The sequence below is a fragment of the Gigantopelta aegis genome, chromosome 3 (genome assembly GCF_016097555.1).
Source record: "Gigantopelta aegis isolate Gae_Host chromosome 3, Gae_host_genome, whole genome shotgun sequence".
Classification (NCBI taxonomy): domain Eukaryota; kingdom Metazoa; phylum Mollusca; class Gastropoda; order Neomphalida; family Peltospiridae; genus Gigantopelta; species Gigantopelta aegis.
The window spans coordinates 9713762-9728884 of NC_054701.1; the positions used below are offsets into that span (position 1 = coordinate 9713762).

The 15123-nt window shown below is 37.9% G+C and overlaps 1 protein-coding gene across 2 annotated transcripts; it reads left to right on the forward strand.

Annotated features, from left to right (window-relative positions):
* The first annotated feature begins 293 nt into the window (after nucleotides 1-293).
* LOC121367491 lies at nucleotides 294-13050 on the forward strand. Of its 2 annotated transcripts, XR_005957387.1 has the most exons (4): nucleotides 294-563; nucleotides 3136-3270; nucleotides 5670-12128; nucleotides 12843-13050. XR_005957387.1 is itself a non-coding variant. In XM_041491693.1 (3 exons), the coding sequence occupies exons 1-3, from the start codon at nucleotides 431-433 to the stop codon at nucleotides 10517-10519; spliced, it is 5118 nt and encodes a 1705-aa protein (XP_041347627.1). In that variant the 5' UTR covers nucleotides 294-430; the 3' UTR covers nucleotides 10520-13050. The 2 variants fall into 2 exon arrangements, 1 of the variants encoding a protein (XP_041347627.1); XM_041491693.1 differs by having other exon boundaries at nucleotides 5670-13050.
* The last annotated feature ends 2073 nt before the right edge of the window (nucleotides 13051-15123 follow it).

Sequence of the window (15123 nt, forward strand, 5' to 3'; positions counted from 1 at the left end):
AATAAATGACGAAGTTAAACACTGCTTTAAAACAATACGCTTGTGTGCAATCGTAGTCTAACAACAATGTACATGCATGGTATCTTGTGTTGTGTTTTTGAACTGGCTTTTGTTTTTGTTTTTTTCTTCCTTGATGTTTATTTTAGTAGTGACATTTACAATATATACACACGCGCACACACACACACACACACACAAACATACATACAAATGCACACACAATGGTTACTTTATAAAAGGAAATATTTATTAATTTTGAGGCTGCATCGTGTTCACATGGTTATGATGGTTATTATTCAACAAAGAACATTTAATTATGATTTTGGTTGTGCAGTCAGATGAGTTATATTTTTAAAGACGATAATTGGAGGGCTGGTTGAATTTGAGAAGAGCAAGTAAGATATTTCCTCAACCAGCCCTGCTAGTGACCATGATTTTCATGTCAATTTTCAACCCTGACTATGTATATTGTATGTATAACATTGTTTGTAGAGTTCTGACTGAAAACATGGCAGAAAGTACTGCAACAGAAGACTGTGATGCCCAACAGGCCCAGGATGAAGGTATATGTTTTGGTTAGTAAACAATTGGTAAATGGACCGTCTCAGAATTGTCCATCAAACAATTTGTTACTTGAAGATTTCTGATAACCTATACTAATCAAAAGAATTTAAGGGTCAGACGATATTTTCGACATTATTTTCTGAATGTCAATTATATTAGCTAGACCATAATGTCACGCATAATATTGTTCCATTTTGACGAAAGTGGGTCTAAGCAACCCATAAATGAATTAAAATCCACTGTCATTGACACTGTCGACTAGTTCTAATGGCGAAAACATGCTTACATTTGCACGTAAATTAGGGCGAAAGCGAAAGGTCTGCTAAGTGCCCATAACTTGCTTTTTCACAAAGCGCTTCATTTGCACGCTTTACACGTGTATTCCATGTTCCCAATGCTGAATTTCCGTATAATTGGAGCTTGCGTTCGTGTACGGTGCACACTCCAAATTCGACAATGGTACGACTTCAACTGACTATCGAAGATCGAGGAAGGGCTATTGCTTGGCTTCAGGATGGCAATACGCAAAGAAATGTTGCTCTGAGACTTGGTGTCAGTCAGAGTGTCGTTGGCCGACTGTGGCAACGGTACCAAGCAACGAATTCTGTTCCAAATCGTCCACGTTCGGGAAGACCCCGAAGCACTACAAATAGAGAGGACCGCTACATCACCAATATGGCTCTACGTCAACGCACAACCACTGCATGCCGATTATGTGACAATCTGCGGACTGCGACTGGAACTCGAGTGTCTGATCAAACCATACGCAATCGTCTGAGAGCCAATAATCTATGCTGCCGTCGCCAGGCTGTTCGACCACCACTCCTACCACGTCACAGAACGGCCAGACGTCACTGGTGCACGCTTCATCTGCGGTGGCAACATGTTCAGTGGGGTCGAGTGATGTTCACTAATGAATCCAGGTTTAGTCTCCAGTTCAACAGCGGTCGGGTTCGTGTCTACAGACGTCCTGGGGAGCGCTTCGCTGACGTTAACGTTAGACAACGTCACCGGTTCGGTGGTGGCAGCGTCATGGTGTGGGGCGGCATCTCTATCCGCCACAGGACCCCCCTCTATGTGGTGGATGGCAATCTGAATGGAATCCGCTATCTGAATGAGATTATCCGGCCGTTGGTTCTCCCAGGCCTTCAGCAGATTGGCGGCGGGGCAGTTCTGCAGGATGACAATGCCAGACCCCACTGCGCCAGGGTGGTAACGGACTTTCTCAGACAACAAGGTATCGCCAGGATGGATTGGCCAGCATATTCGCCTGACTTGGCCCCAATAGAGAACGCCTGGGACGAATTAGGCAGGAGAGTTCGGATAACCATGCCCCTCCGGCCAACCTTCATGATCTGGGTCAACTTCTTATGGCAGAGTGGCAGGCCATTCCCCAAGAGTTCTTCAGACGTCTGATCAACAGCATGAGGCAACGATGTGTCGAGTGTATTCGCGCCAGGGGTGGATTCACACACTATTAAACTAATGTTCTAATGTGTAAAATCCATGTTTGACAACCTTCAACTTTGACAGCATGTCATGTGACTTTCTTGTATACAGTGACGTTTATTTGTGGTTTTTTGTAAATATGGAACAATAAATAAAAAAATTGGTGTAGTTTACATCATCAATCTAATACACTCTGAAACTTATTTGGTTATAAATTTTTGACCCTTAAATTCTTTTGAGTAGTATATTTCACCTGACAAACTGTAATGCTTGCTACTTAAATCAGAACCATTTGATCTATCTCATGGTCCATTCCTTGATGTAGTGAGGTAGCTTGCATGTCTCAATGACTCGGGGAGCTATGCCAGCATGAGCTTCGACTCCTGGTAGGGTCACCCAAGCGGGACTGGTCTGGTCAATGGACTAATATGGACTGGACAGACAGAGGACATAAGTCCTGAAAGAAAACTCTCCTAGGAGAAGCAAACTCCAAAATGAAAACTTGGCTAGAGAGGCTTAGAATCATAGTAAGAAAACTCTCATAGGAGAAAGAAAACTCCAAACTCAAACCAAGTCCACTGAAGTCAAGAGTACAGAAGCTATGCATAAGCATTGGCGTGGAAACCGAAAGGAAATGTCTGTACATGCACCAAGCTCTATGATCATCATGAGAACCATTTGATAACTGATCATCTAAAACCTGTCATCTGCTATGTTGTGCTGCTGATGCTAAAAAAAAATCACTCTAAAGTTTCAGAGAAAAATTTCACACAATTGTTATTTTTTCTCTCTGTTGGTTGCAAAAGTAAATGTTTTTGCCAATTTAACAAATTTGATCTTTTTGCACTTCATGTATTTCCCCAATGGGCTATTTCCCATTCCAGCCAATGATCCACAACTGGTGTAACAAAGGCCATGGTATGTACTATCCTGTCTTTGGGATGGTGCATATAAAAGATCCCTTGCTGCTAATGAAAAGAGTAGCCCATGAAGTGGTGACAGCGAGTTTCCTCTCTCAATATCTGTGTGGTCCTTAACCATATGTCTGATGCCATATAACTGTAATTAAAATGTGTTGAGTGTGTCGTTAAATAAAACATTTCCTTCCTTCATGCATTGCAGGATCCGTGGATGAAAAACAAGCTGCGGTAGTGAACTACTTCCAGAGCTGTGTATTCAGGAACGTTGGAGTTGTACAGATCGGTGGCAACAACTCCATTCTCGATGAGGCCGGCAGACATTTACCCAAGATAGAAGGTACGCTTACAAAGCAATACACTGGACAGTACAGGGGCGACCGTAGCCCAGTCGTAAAGTGTTCACACGATGCACGGTCAGTGCAGGATCGATCCCCGTCGGTGCGCCCATCTGGATATTTCTCGTTCCAGCCAGTGCACCACGACTGGTATATCAAAGGCAATGGTATGTTCTATCCTGTCTGTGAGATGGTGCATATAAAATATCCCTTGCTGCTAAAGGAAAAATGTAGCAGGTTTCCTTTCTAAGACTATATGTCAGAATTACCAAATGTTTCACACCCAATAGTCAATCTCTATTTTTGTGCTGGGGTGTCATTAAACATCAATTCATTCATTCATTCACATCCAACAGCCGATGATTAATAAATCAATGTGCTCTAGTGGTGTTGTTAAACAAAACAAGCCAACTTTAGTGTGCAGTAAAATAATTGTTACCTGTCAATCGATAATTGTTATATTGGAGCTCAAACTTAAGAATTTAATACTTATGGCAATTTTGAAAGGTTTTTACCACAGGCAAATTGCTCACCTGTGACAGTTTTGAAAGGTTTTTACCACAGGCAAATTGCTCACCTGTGACAATTTTGAGCATGTCTATAACAGTTTTATGCCAGTAATTTTTACAACAGATAAACACAAAACTAAAACCAAAAAAATTATTATCTCTTCAAATGACAACAAAAAAACCCCTGCCATCATGACAATTCTTATTGCAGCTACAGCAGTTACTGTAGGTGCTGCTGTTAATTTCAAGTCCTCTTTTATTCTGTTACTTTTCCTTTAAAATGGGTTTAGGATGTTTATTAAATTTAATAAAAAATTTCAACAGTAAACATCACCTTGTAAATGAGTGAAACCCGAAACAAGTAAACACTAAAATAAGTCCAATGAATGATTAACAACACCTCAGCATGAAAAATATGGTAGCTATTGAGTGTTGAACAAAGGTAAATCAGTGAAAAAATTAATGATCAACATTAATACAAATATTTTTTAATTATTTACACAAAAGCATAAACAGCAGTGGAGTTACATCAATGAAAATTCAATGACATGTACAACATAAAATAAAAATCAAAAGAAAACCTTATAGTCAAACAATAATAGTATACAGGGCTGTAGTACAAGAAAATACAACACCAAAAACAACATGGAAGTGAACTGTCAACACAATGTTTCAGAGATTAAACATATAAAAACTGAAAAACCTTTCCAAAAATGCTTTTAGAAATATGTAGTTTTTAGAATATTCTCATAAATGTGTTCTGTATTCACCATTGTCATAAAAAACCATTAGAATGTACCATGGTGAGGAAATGCACACACAGGAAATACTTAAATATTTGCATAAACCAATTCTAGGGGGACAGACAAGACACATTTGGTAATTGGAGAATGCCAGTTTACACCAATGTTTCCCAAGCTGTTGTCACTGGATGGGGCTTTGATAGCCTGCTGGTTTACACACAGATCTGGATTACACACATCTGGATATGGACAAAGTTTGTATAGCCTGTCAGCTTACAGACCAGTGTACACACAAATCTCGATTACACAGATGTGGATATGGACAAAGTTCACTGTATTTACTTGTCAGCTTACAGACCTGTGTGCAGGAAATTATGCAGTGTGATCAATACTGATGTTTCTAGGGCGTATACTACGAAATCAAATCCCATAGATGACAATAGTAACGTATGTGGCTAAAACTCCTACCTAAAGCGTATCAATCAACATAAACACCGCATATATAAATACTACCACCCCTCAACCTTAAAGTGAATCAGAAAAAATTGGGGGTGAAGCTGCTCATTTCAGAGATAATGGGTAGCATCTATGACTACCCTAGTTCCGGTCAAAATGTGAGTACTTTGTTTTTTTACAGGTACCCCTCACATGTTTCAAGCACAGGGCTAATTGACACAGTGGTACTAGATGAAATAAAATTGCATACACTTTTTGCCCAGGTGAAGCTATTTTTTTTTTACACCCAACACACTCACATTTATCACCAATCACAGGACTTGTGGTGTTCACTTCTCTATCAAATGTTTGGTGTACCTCGAACTTTGACCCAGCCAGAAGTTGTTTGGTTTAGTACTACCTCTAGAGGGGTTTGAGTCATGTTTCTTCAAAAAAATATTTTTAAAAACAAAATGCTTTGAGCAGGGGGATTTCAACCCACGAAACACCCCTTGCACCAGTGCTTGGTTTAATGTGAAAGAAATACTTGACAAAAATCTTTCTGTATAATTAACTACTTGGTGACTACTAGCACTATTAATTCACTCATATTTTTAGATATTTCATTGAAAGTTTTATAACAAAATACTGTTATTCATTATTCAGAGTAAACTTGTTTTATTTAGTAGCAACAATTTATTTTATTTTTTTCAGGTGGTAAGCAAGATTACACAAAAAATGACATGTTTCTGGCACTCATTACCAGCTTTCTGAATCCAACAAACTCCTTCAAGGCCAAAGAAATGAAACTGCTGCTACTGGAACAGAAATTGGAGAGACTGTTTACAGATATATACAAAAAGAAAACAACTTTTAGAGATGTTTATGGTAAACCTCTTTCATTTTTTATTGAACGAAATGTTGAAAAGTTTGACTTGATAAAGAAAAAAAGTGCTTATGTTGTAAAATTAAAGTTGTCCAAAGTCAAAAAAGGAAAACTATCAACAGCAGAATCTACAAAGATGGTTGCCGATGAATCAGATGAAAGTTGTGGTGGAGATGGCCAAATTTCCGTAACAGAGAAAACTGGTGCAGATACGTTAGAGGCATCAATTCACCCTGAAGTTCCTGATGACACTGATAAAGGTCATATCGATGATGAAGTATGGAGCCCAGTAGAAGGGGGAAAAAAAAGTAAAAAGAAATTGATGGCCAGAAAAAAAGATAATGACTCTACAGGTTGTGGTAGTTATTGCTTACAAAAGCCTGATTTGCAATTTGCTATAGACAAAACTTTCATAGAAGACCTCTTGAGACAAGAGAAGAGTAACTTTTTGATATTTTACCCTGATGATAAAATATACAAATGTAATCCTCACCGGTTTATGCAGGATGTCGTTAGCTTGTGGAATACTCCTTGTAGACACGATGGTTTCATTGTCCTTGGGGTTAAACGTAATACATGTCCACCACACAGGGTGATAGGTCTTGAAGTTTCAAATGGTGATGATTTTTACCAGACTCTGATTGTGTCAGAATGTTTTGGAATGAGACCTCAGTACAAATATACAGAGTATGTGTATGATGAGCAGATTATTGGGGTCATCACTGTTCCAAGTAGTCATGGGAAGGGGTGTCCATCTGTTGTCATAAACGATTCTTGTGCCCCACATTTTATTAAAGGACAGTTGTGGGCTCGGTTTAACAAGGGAAATAAAGTAATACCTGCAGAGGATTTCTTTACAGGACAAATATACCAGTGGTTTCTCTCAACAGGCAAACCAGCATCAGCCATTGACACTGGTTCAACATTAACAGCTGTTGAAGTGAGTCCAGCATCAACTGTACAAACTTGTCCAGTAACCATGGCCAAAGAGTCACAAACATCAGAGAGTGAGACTAAATCTTCTTTACCTGAAACAGTAAAGTTCCCACAGCCCCAAGAATCCATCTGTGAGAAGAAAACAGAGTTTGCATCAGCTGTAGATAATTTCAAAAAAGGTCATTTTGTTTTGGTATCTGGCGAATCACCCAATATATCCAAACATTTAGAAAATCTTGCTCTTGTCCCTTGGATATCAGTCTGTGACTTTGACAAGTACAGCAGAGACAGAGGCTTGTTGTCGTGTCTTGAGGATGTCATTAGGAAGAGACGGTATTTGAATGTCTGCACATGGAAGACTCCCACAACTAATTTAACAGAGAGTGGAACACAGTGGTGCTGCATGAGGGGACTGAGAGAAATTCCTGACAGTGACACACCAGATAATCCTGTCCAATGGCTTAGGAAAACAAAGACTGGGCTGGACTCGGTGTGCATCAATCTGGGAAGATTTGCTGAGGACTACACTGTCCTCAAAGTGATCATTCTGTGGCCAGATGAAGAAATAAGTGCACAATGTATCTACAAGTTCTTGTGCCGTCTCGATGAATACTTAACAACATCAAAGCTAATTGTTGTCTGCTTCAAAGAGCCGAAGACAGAGGCTTCGAAGTCGGCATTACGGTTTCTGATTAATGAACATGGGGAGGATATAGTTCAGGTAACACTGCACGAGGAAGAGCTGTGCTATGAGATACAGAACATGCTGGAGAGTAGACAGATTGGAACGCAAATTAAGTACACTTTGCCAAAAGAAGAGGGACTCTCTAGTTCCTGTATTGGGGATAAGGATGCTGCGTGGCTGCGTGAAGACATGGATGTTCTCTATGAGTCAAACCCGTACACCAAATGTTCCACTGACATAGACGTTCTGGACAAAGAGGCTGACAATTTTTTTCATGGAGGCACAATTCACTGGTTTGCTTGGTATGAATTTGGTGCCGGCCATTTGGAAGTTGAAAGGGATATCATGAATAATATTTTGGATCACATCAAACAGAAATGTAAAAAAGAGTACAGGAGTTTCATTATTACACTATTTTATGCTCCTGGTGGTGGAGGAACTACACTAGCTCAGCGGATTTTGTGGGAACTTCATCGTAGCATCCCATGCGCTGAAGTGAAGAAACGAGCAACCATTGAAGACTTGACAGATAAAATAAATTTCCTTCATGAGAAGACGCACCTTCCAGTGCTTGTGCTTGTGGATGGTGATGATGAGGTGAGAGTTAAACAGCTGGTTAAAAGTCTGAAGTCTGTCTGTGCTATATTCCTGTATGTTAAAAGATATCCCTATCAAATTCCAGACCCAGCAAGTCGACCACGGGATAATATATTTTGGTTGAGTGGAAAGGTAACTGGTACTGAAGCCAACAAACTTGCCCAGAAGTTTGGAGATCGATGTCAAGAAGACTCAAAGAAACAGAAGCTGCGTAATATGAGCAAAGAGGTTTGTGAGAAAGGCAAATCTCATTACGTTTTTGAATTCGGAATGGCTGTATACCTTGCAGAATTCAAAGGTGTTGCATCTTACGTCAGAGGCTACATGGATTTAGAAAAAAATCCTTCTATCAAACTTTTGCCCTGGCAGAAAATCCTTGTATATTTGTCTCTTGTGTATTATTACGGTCAGTCTTCTATGCCATGTCAGTTTTTTGCACCTCTCTTGGGTCTACCATCAAACTTCAATTTGGATATATGCGATTTTCAGTTTCCTATTAGCGCATTTGTAGTGGAAGGCCCAAGCAATGGTAGAACCAAAGATATCAGGATTTGCCATTATTTTGTTGCCAAGGAGATACTTGAACACGTACTAAATCGATCCAACAAAAATCCCCAAGCAGAAGGCCTAAGCAAAATTGCCAGGAGAGGATTGAAAGACTTGTGCCTTGAGTTCATAGCCTATGCCAGCCACAAGAAACTGAAGTCCTCTTTAACAGCTTGGACCATCATTCGTATTCTGACTCAGACATTTATCTTCAGAGATAACAAGGATGTGGGGGAGAATGAAACCCAGACGAGGAAGCCTTCATTTTCACAGATCATGAGTGACATTGACATGGATCCACCTTTTACCGGCAGGCTGGAGGTTTTGGAAAAACTGACTAGTTCATTTCCAGGAGATCCCAACTTCCAAGCTCACCTGGGGCGCTTCTATGCTTACTGCAGGAGAGATGAGGACAGCAAGGCTGAAGCATGTTTCAGGCATGCTCTTGAGCTTTGTAACCAACACAATCTTGGAAAAGGTGAAAACGAGATCGATGAAGGCATGAGATCTACTCTCATGCACATATACCACATGTATGGTATGATATTTAAGAGAAAGGTATCGAGGTATACAGGACGGAGTCCAGTGGACAGTCCAGAAATACAAACGCCTGCAGAAGAATTCATGCAAAGAGCAGAAAACATCACATCTGATGCTGAAACAGCTTGCATTTATTTTGGACTGAGTGGCAAAAGTAAACCACAGGGACATGATGAGATATACAATTACGCCTTTTCCAGTGAGATCATGGTCCGTCTTCATGTCTGTGACTTTGTGGAAAGAAACTACAAGGATGGTGGAATTACACAGTTCCTGCTCAATGAGCCTGACCATCCAGCAGCCAAGTTCATCCGAGAGACTGTCTGCTCTGTTGAAGATTTAATTGTAGAGTGCTACAGTGTTGTGGACCCTGAGAACATTGGTAATGAATTTGCCAAGGCTCTCTACTGGTACCATTCTCTCTTCAAGAGTCATTCGACCAGACTTGAAGAAATGTTTCTTGATGATGATGTCTACTCTAGAAGACTGAAAATCGCTGCTATGAAGCTGAAATATTTGAGGCATGCTGATGGCACTAGCAGTGTCTTCGAAGGTAGCAACATGTTATGGGATGACCTAAATAAACTGGTTCACTTGTATGAGATAAACTTCAAAGATGCCCTCACATTTGGAGAAACCAACAAAAGGCAGCTTGATGGAGACTACAAGGAATGGCTGTTTGCCATTCGAAACCCAAAGTTCAAAATCTGCTATTCTGTTGAGAAGGTGCTGCACCATGTACGTAACTGGCATGATACAATCCCAAGCCCGACATCCATGTTTTACATGTTTATTTGCACAAGTCTCGTTGGCTTTGGCACAAAATCTCAGAAGGGTATCAGTGAAACATTGGTGGAAGCTCAGCTTCTGAAAGAGGAACTCCAAAAGCTCAGCAAATCTGTTCTGAGACCAAGATACCCTCGTGAGTGGCTTGGAAAAGATGACACGGGAATAAAATGTCTGATTTCAAGTAACCAGATAGTGGGCCACATTGAAGGTCGGCGTATTAAAGACTCCACGTCATCCCTGTTGACAGTGTGTAAAGGTACAATATGCTACCCAAACAAGAAAAAACTGGCTGGCTTTATCGACCTGGATCTTGGCGACAACTCGGTTCCTGTTAAAACATTTTTCATCCCTCTCTTAGCAGACCTTGAGGGGGCCAGGTACGCTGGTGAAAGGGTGCAGTTCTATTTAGCTTTTTCCCTCGATCATGGATATGAAGCGTTTCAGGTAACTCTTCTTGCAAAATACCCATGTTTGGGCTGTGGACAGAAGACCGAGATTCTGATGGATGAAAAGATTGTCCTGTGCCCATGTGGGAGCTTTGTAGAACAAGGTGAACCTGCAGTTGATGAGGAAGCAGCTGTTTAAATAAACATCAGTTTTAACCATATTGAATGGAATAGAGAAGAAAGGAATGTTTGTTTGGTGACACCTCAGCACATTTTTAAACTACAGCTATTTGGTGTTTAACTTCGACACTAGGTTTAGAGAATGAGAGAGTAAACCCACTGCTGTCACATGATATATAATAATAAGAATAATAAAGTCTTTATTTAACATACTGGCCTCTGAAAATTCCAATAATGATCATTTCATTCACTATCGTTCCTGTAAATCTAAGTTTGTGGAATCCATTTTCCGTTTGCGAACAAAGTCATATATATATATATATATATATATATGCCTCAAAATGGCACAAGAGTGGAAAGTAGCCAAGTGGAATGGCTCTTGCTCGAGATGACTCATTGCCAGTGGGTTGCTGTACCTTTCATTTAAATCGGTGTTCTGCGACTGAAGTGCCAGAGGTCATGCCATTTGCTCTCCTGTCTGGGTATAAGTGGAAAAAGTGCACATACTCAATTCTCAGAGGCTTGACATAGGCTAGTACAAATGAAAAGCAGCAATGGATCTTTTATAAGTACTTTCCCACAGACATAACAGCAGTGATCCTTGATGTACCAGTCATGCAGGGAACATTCAATATCACGTTGCGATTCTCTACACAAGTTTCAGAGATCGCTACACAATTTTAAAACATAGTTGCTATTAAATCAATTTTTAATTGACTAGAAATATCGCCAATAATTTTTTTTAAATTAAAATGTTCCCTGTCATGGGGCACTGACTGGGATGGGATGATTGCAGTGGAAGTGACAAGAATGGAAGATCATTATAGTAACTCTTCATGTAATCGAGTTACATCCCTTTTCTTTTTACAAGTCTGGGTTTTCTTGCTAGTGCTGTACTGTTGAGAACCCATCATTGTCCTTTTACCAATTTTAACTTAATATTATTAGTTTCAATTATATAACCAATTGTGAAATATATTAAGAAATAACACAATTGTATGACATTCTGATATCAATATTGTATTTTCAAAACAAGCAAATAGCTGTATACTGATTATCACAATAACTTAGATTGTGTATAAGGTCTTCATTTCTTAATTTTACACTGTGTTGCATATGATTTGTGGTCAATCAAACATTTTAGTACTGAACAGTTTATAAAAGGACAAATTTTGTACAGTGCATTGTTTTTACCAAATGTACCTTCTCTTTGTTTTGTACAGTGCATTGTTTTTACCAAATGTACCTTCTCTTCATTTTATACAGTGCATTGTGTTTACTAAATGTACCTTCTCTTCATTTTGAAGAATATACATGGTACAAAATGCATGTGATATTTTGTAATTGATTATTCAAACATATAATTCTTATGAAATGATTATGTCACTTTTTTCTTGCATGAACAATTATTAATCTTTATTTGACTGCTTTTTATGTTGTCTTCGAATTTAAGAGAGTTTTCGTTTTCTATGACTGTTTTGTAACCCAATTCTTCCAGCTGCCAAATTAATTCATGTTTTCAATTATATATTGTGTGTACATGTACAGCTAAACTGACTGATACTATAAACTGTTGTTTTAGTGTATTTTATTAGATTCTATTTTGTATGTTTTAGATTATATTTTATGTCATCACAGTTAATTTATACAATAGGCCAGTAGACCGATACCATTTTATAACTTAACCCATCCCAGTCACATTATCGTGTGATTGTAGTTTGAAAATACACAACCAAACAATAAAGTTTTATTCACTTTTTTTATATTGAGTGAAGAATGGATTAAGTTGGAGAACTACCAGTACTCAAAAGTATGCTGCTCTTTATGAATTATGTTTTACAATCCTTACTTCCTGATGTAACCAGGAATTCTTTGCAAATTAAGGACACATAGGGTAGGGTACAAAGGTAAACCAGGAAGGCACCTCAGCATTTCCGTCACTGTCAACAATGTCCGATATTTTAGGGCAAAATGGTACGGTAGGAGGGCAACCACTACACTTGCCGTCATTGCTGTGGTAAAATGTGAACCCTGCAATTGCATTTATTGGTCACACGCTGTTAGAAACATTTATACCATGATGTATATCTGTTAAATCATTTATTGGTCACACGCTGTTAGAAACGTTTACTGAATACCATGATGTATATCTGTTAAATCATTTATTGGTCACACGCTGTTAGAAACGTTTACTGAATACCATGATGTATATCTGTTAAATCATTTATCTTATGTATGTAATTTGTTCATCATCAATGTAAAACATTACTTTTCCTTACCAACAAGGTCCATGTACTTAAAGGTGTAGACCCTAGTTTCAGCCTGTGAAAATGGACACTAAGTTTATTAATCTACAAAGTTGGAACACATTTGGATAAGGTTATAACAGAGAGACGCTAAAGTCTGTGATGTTGAGACGGAAATACTGTCCAAAAATACACAAGAGCTTGTCTCGATAACCATTACTTCTCATACGAACATGTGCAATCTGATTAAAATTATCTCTACTGGTCTCACCAGTAGATCTAACAGCATTGTGTGGACTTCCATGTCCAGGTGACATTTCATCTATAAATAACAATTTAAATATTGACGAAGTACACTTTGCCTTTTATAACGTTATTCGGGAGCATACAAATTCTAAAAATATCGGTCGAGACTATTTATGCAATAGGCGAACTTGTTGGTCTATTTCACCATTGAAAAAACAGGGGGAATAGTGCAGTAATAAACTCTGGATTGTATGCTAGTATAAACAGATTTTGTGGCTATACCATCACAGGGTTTGGGTTTTTTCCGTCTTGAAACAAATTTTATATAAAAGTTTATATTGAAATTAGTTTCCGGCATACTTCGTAATTCACCCGAATCATTTCGTATACCCTTGGCATAAACCCGAATGTTTTCAAATTCTTTTCAAATCACTGGCATGATTTTGCAAGTAAGGTTTTGATTGGTCGAATGAAAGGTCAACTGGACATGAGCTCCAACGGGCTGATGTTAGATCCACATGTAATAGTGGAGCTAATTTTAATTAATTTGGAACATGTGCTTTTAAATGAATTTTGGGTATTACAAAAACCAGGATGACCAAAACCAGGATGACCAAAACCACTTCAGGTGTACGAAAATTAATATTCTAAATAATAAAATTTAAATACATGTACTTTTAATTTAAATGATCAAAAATGGCTTTAATAGTGAAAAATACATCAGATGTTTAAAAACTAGGGTTTGTCACTTTAAATGAAAAGTCTTCCCAACTTATATTAAATAAGCATGATGTACAGTGTAGTAAATCATTAGCACTGCCGGTGTCCATTGTCATGCATAATCACATGTATATTTTTGCCACAATCACATGTATAGTTTTGCCATGATAACCAGAAATGTCTGTAGCTTGTTAAATTGCTAATATTATATGTGTAGCTGCCGTAAAATAAATGTGTGTTCCAGTATACCACTTGGGAGCTATAGTCTTTAGTCATTATAAACTTTGTGTGAATATCCAAATATTGTTGTTTTAAAAAATGTTTTTAACTAAGAATGTATATATGAATGAAATACCATATATATATATTATATTATAAATTTAAAAATCAACAGTATTTAGATATTCACACAACACCAAATATTATTATTTTATTTTTATTTTTAATTCAAAATGTATATATGAGTGAAAGATATGAAACCACATTATTTACATACATTTTATTTTTATGGTGCATACTATACAGCCATCAGTTTAGCTAAACGGTTTTACTAGATGGCTTAATTCGGGCGAGGTTTGTGCATTGATCTATAAAATCATTCACCACTCACATACATGAACACACACAACCTAACATTGCAGTTTGCTCAATGACACAAAGTTGTCATTTGGTATGCCAAAATAATGTGTTAATTATAAAAGGGCAGTGTTAGAGCAATTCATGGCTCCCAAGGAATAATATGAAGTAACGTTTATATTTTGTTGCTCATATGTATTGGATTTCCAGATTCAAGCATGCTTTACCACTAAATATCTCTTTATATGATGAGATTAAATTGAATTTTATGAATCACAAATGGCAAAAGAACAACATTGGCATTATTTTATTTTTGTTTTTTGCAAAGGAAGGGGAATACTGTAAATCAGGAAATGTTAGCGAGCCTAAAATGATAGTGAGTTTAAAATGATAGCGAGTTTAAAATGAGAGCCTAAAATGATAGCGAGTTTAAAATGATAGCGAGTTTAACGAGGTCGTACAAGACACTAATATTTCATGACACTAAATTTAAAGAGACGTACAACACTGTTCAAAAAAATAATAATTGTGCAATTGTTTTGTCTGTGATTAACTGGATTTGCAACAGTGGTTACACATTATTGACTAGACCACAAGGATACCCAACAACAATAGTTAGCATGCACATTACTGCATGCTGCTTAACATCAAGATTTGTCAAAAACATTATTTCAGCTCATCCTACAACTTAAGCTTATTATTATTTTAGTTTCTGATGACCTCGCTAAAATTGTATGTCACTAATACATGTATCTCACTTGTCTGAATTTCGCTAAATTTTAAGATCGCTAAATATTTTATGATTTACAGTATATAATTAGCCATGTTTTATAGC

Coding starts and splice junctions, on each gene's coding strand:
- LOC121367491 (XM_041491693.1), top strand. CDS start 431: ATGATTTTCATGTCAATTTTCAACCCTGACTATGTATATTGTATGTAT. Junction 564..3,135: donor CCAACAGGCCCAGGATGAAG/GTATATGTTTTG, acceptor CATGCATTGCAG/GATCCGTGGATGAAAAACAA. Junction 3,271..5,669: donor ACATTTACCCAAGATAGAAG/GTACGCTTACAA, acceptor TATTTTTTTCAG/GTGGTAAGCAAGATTACACA.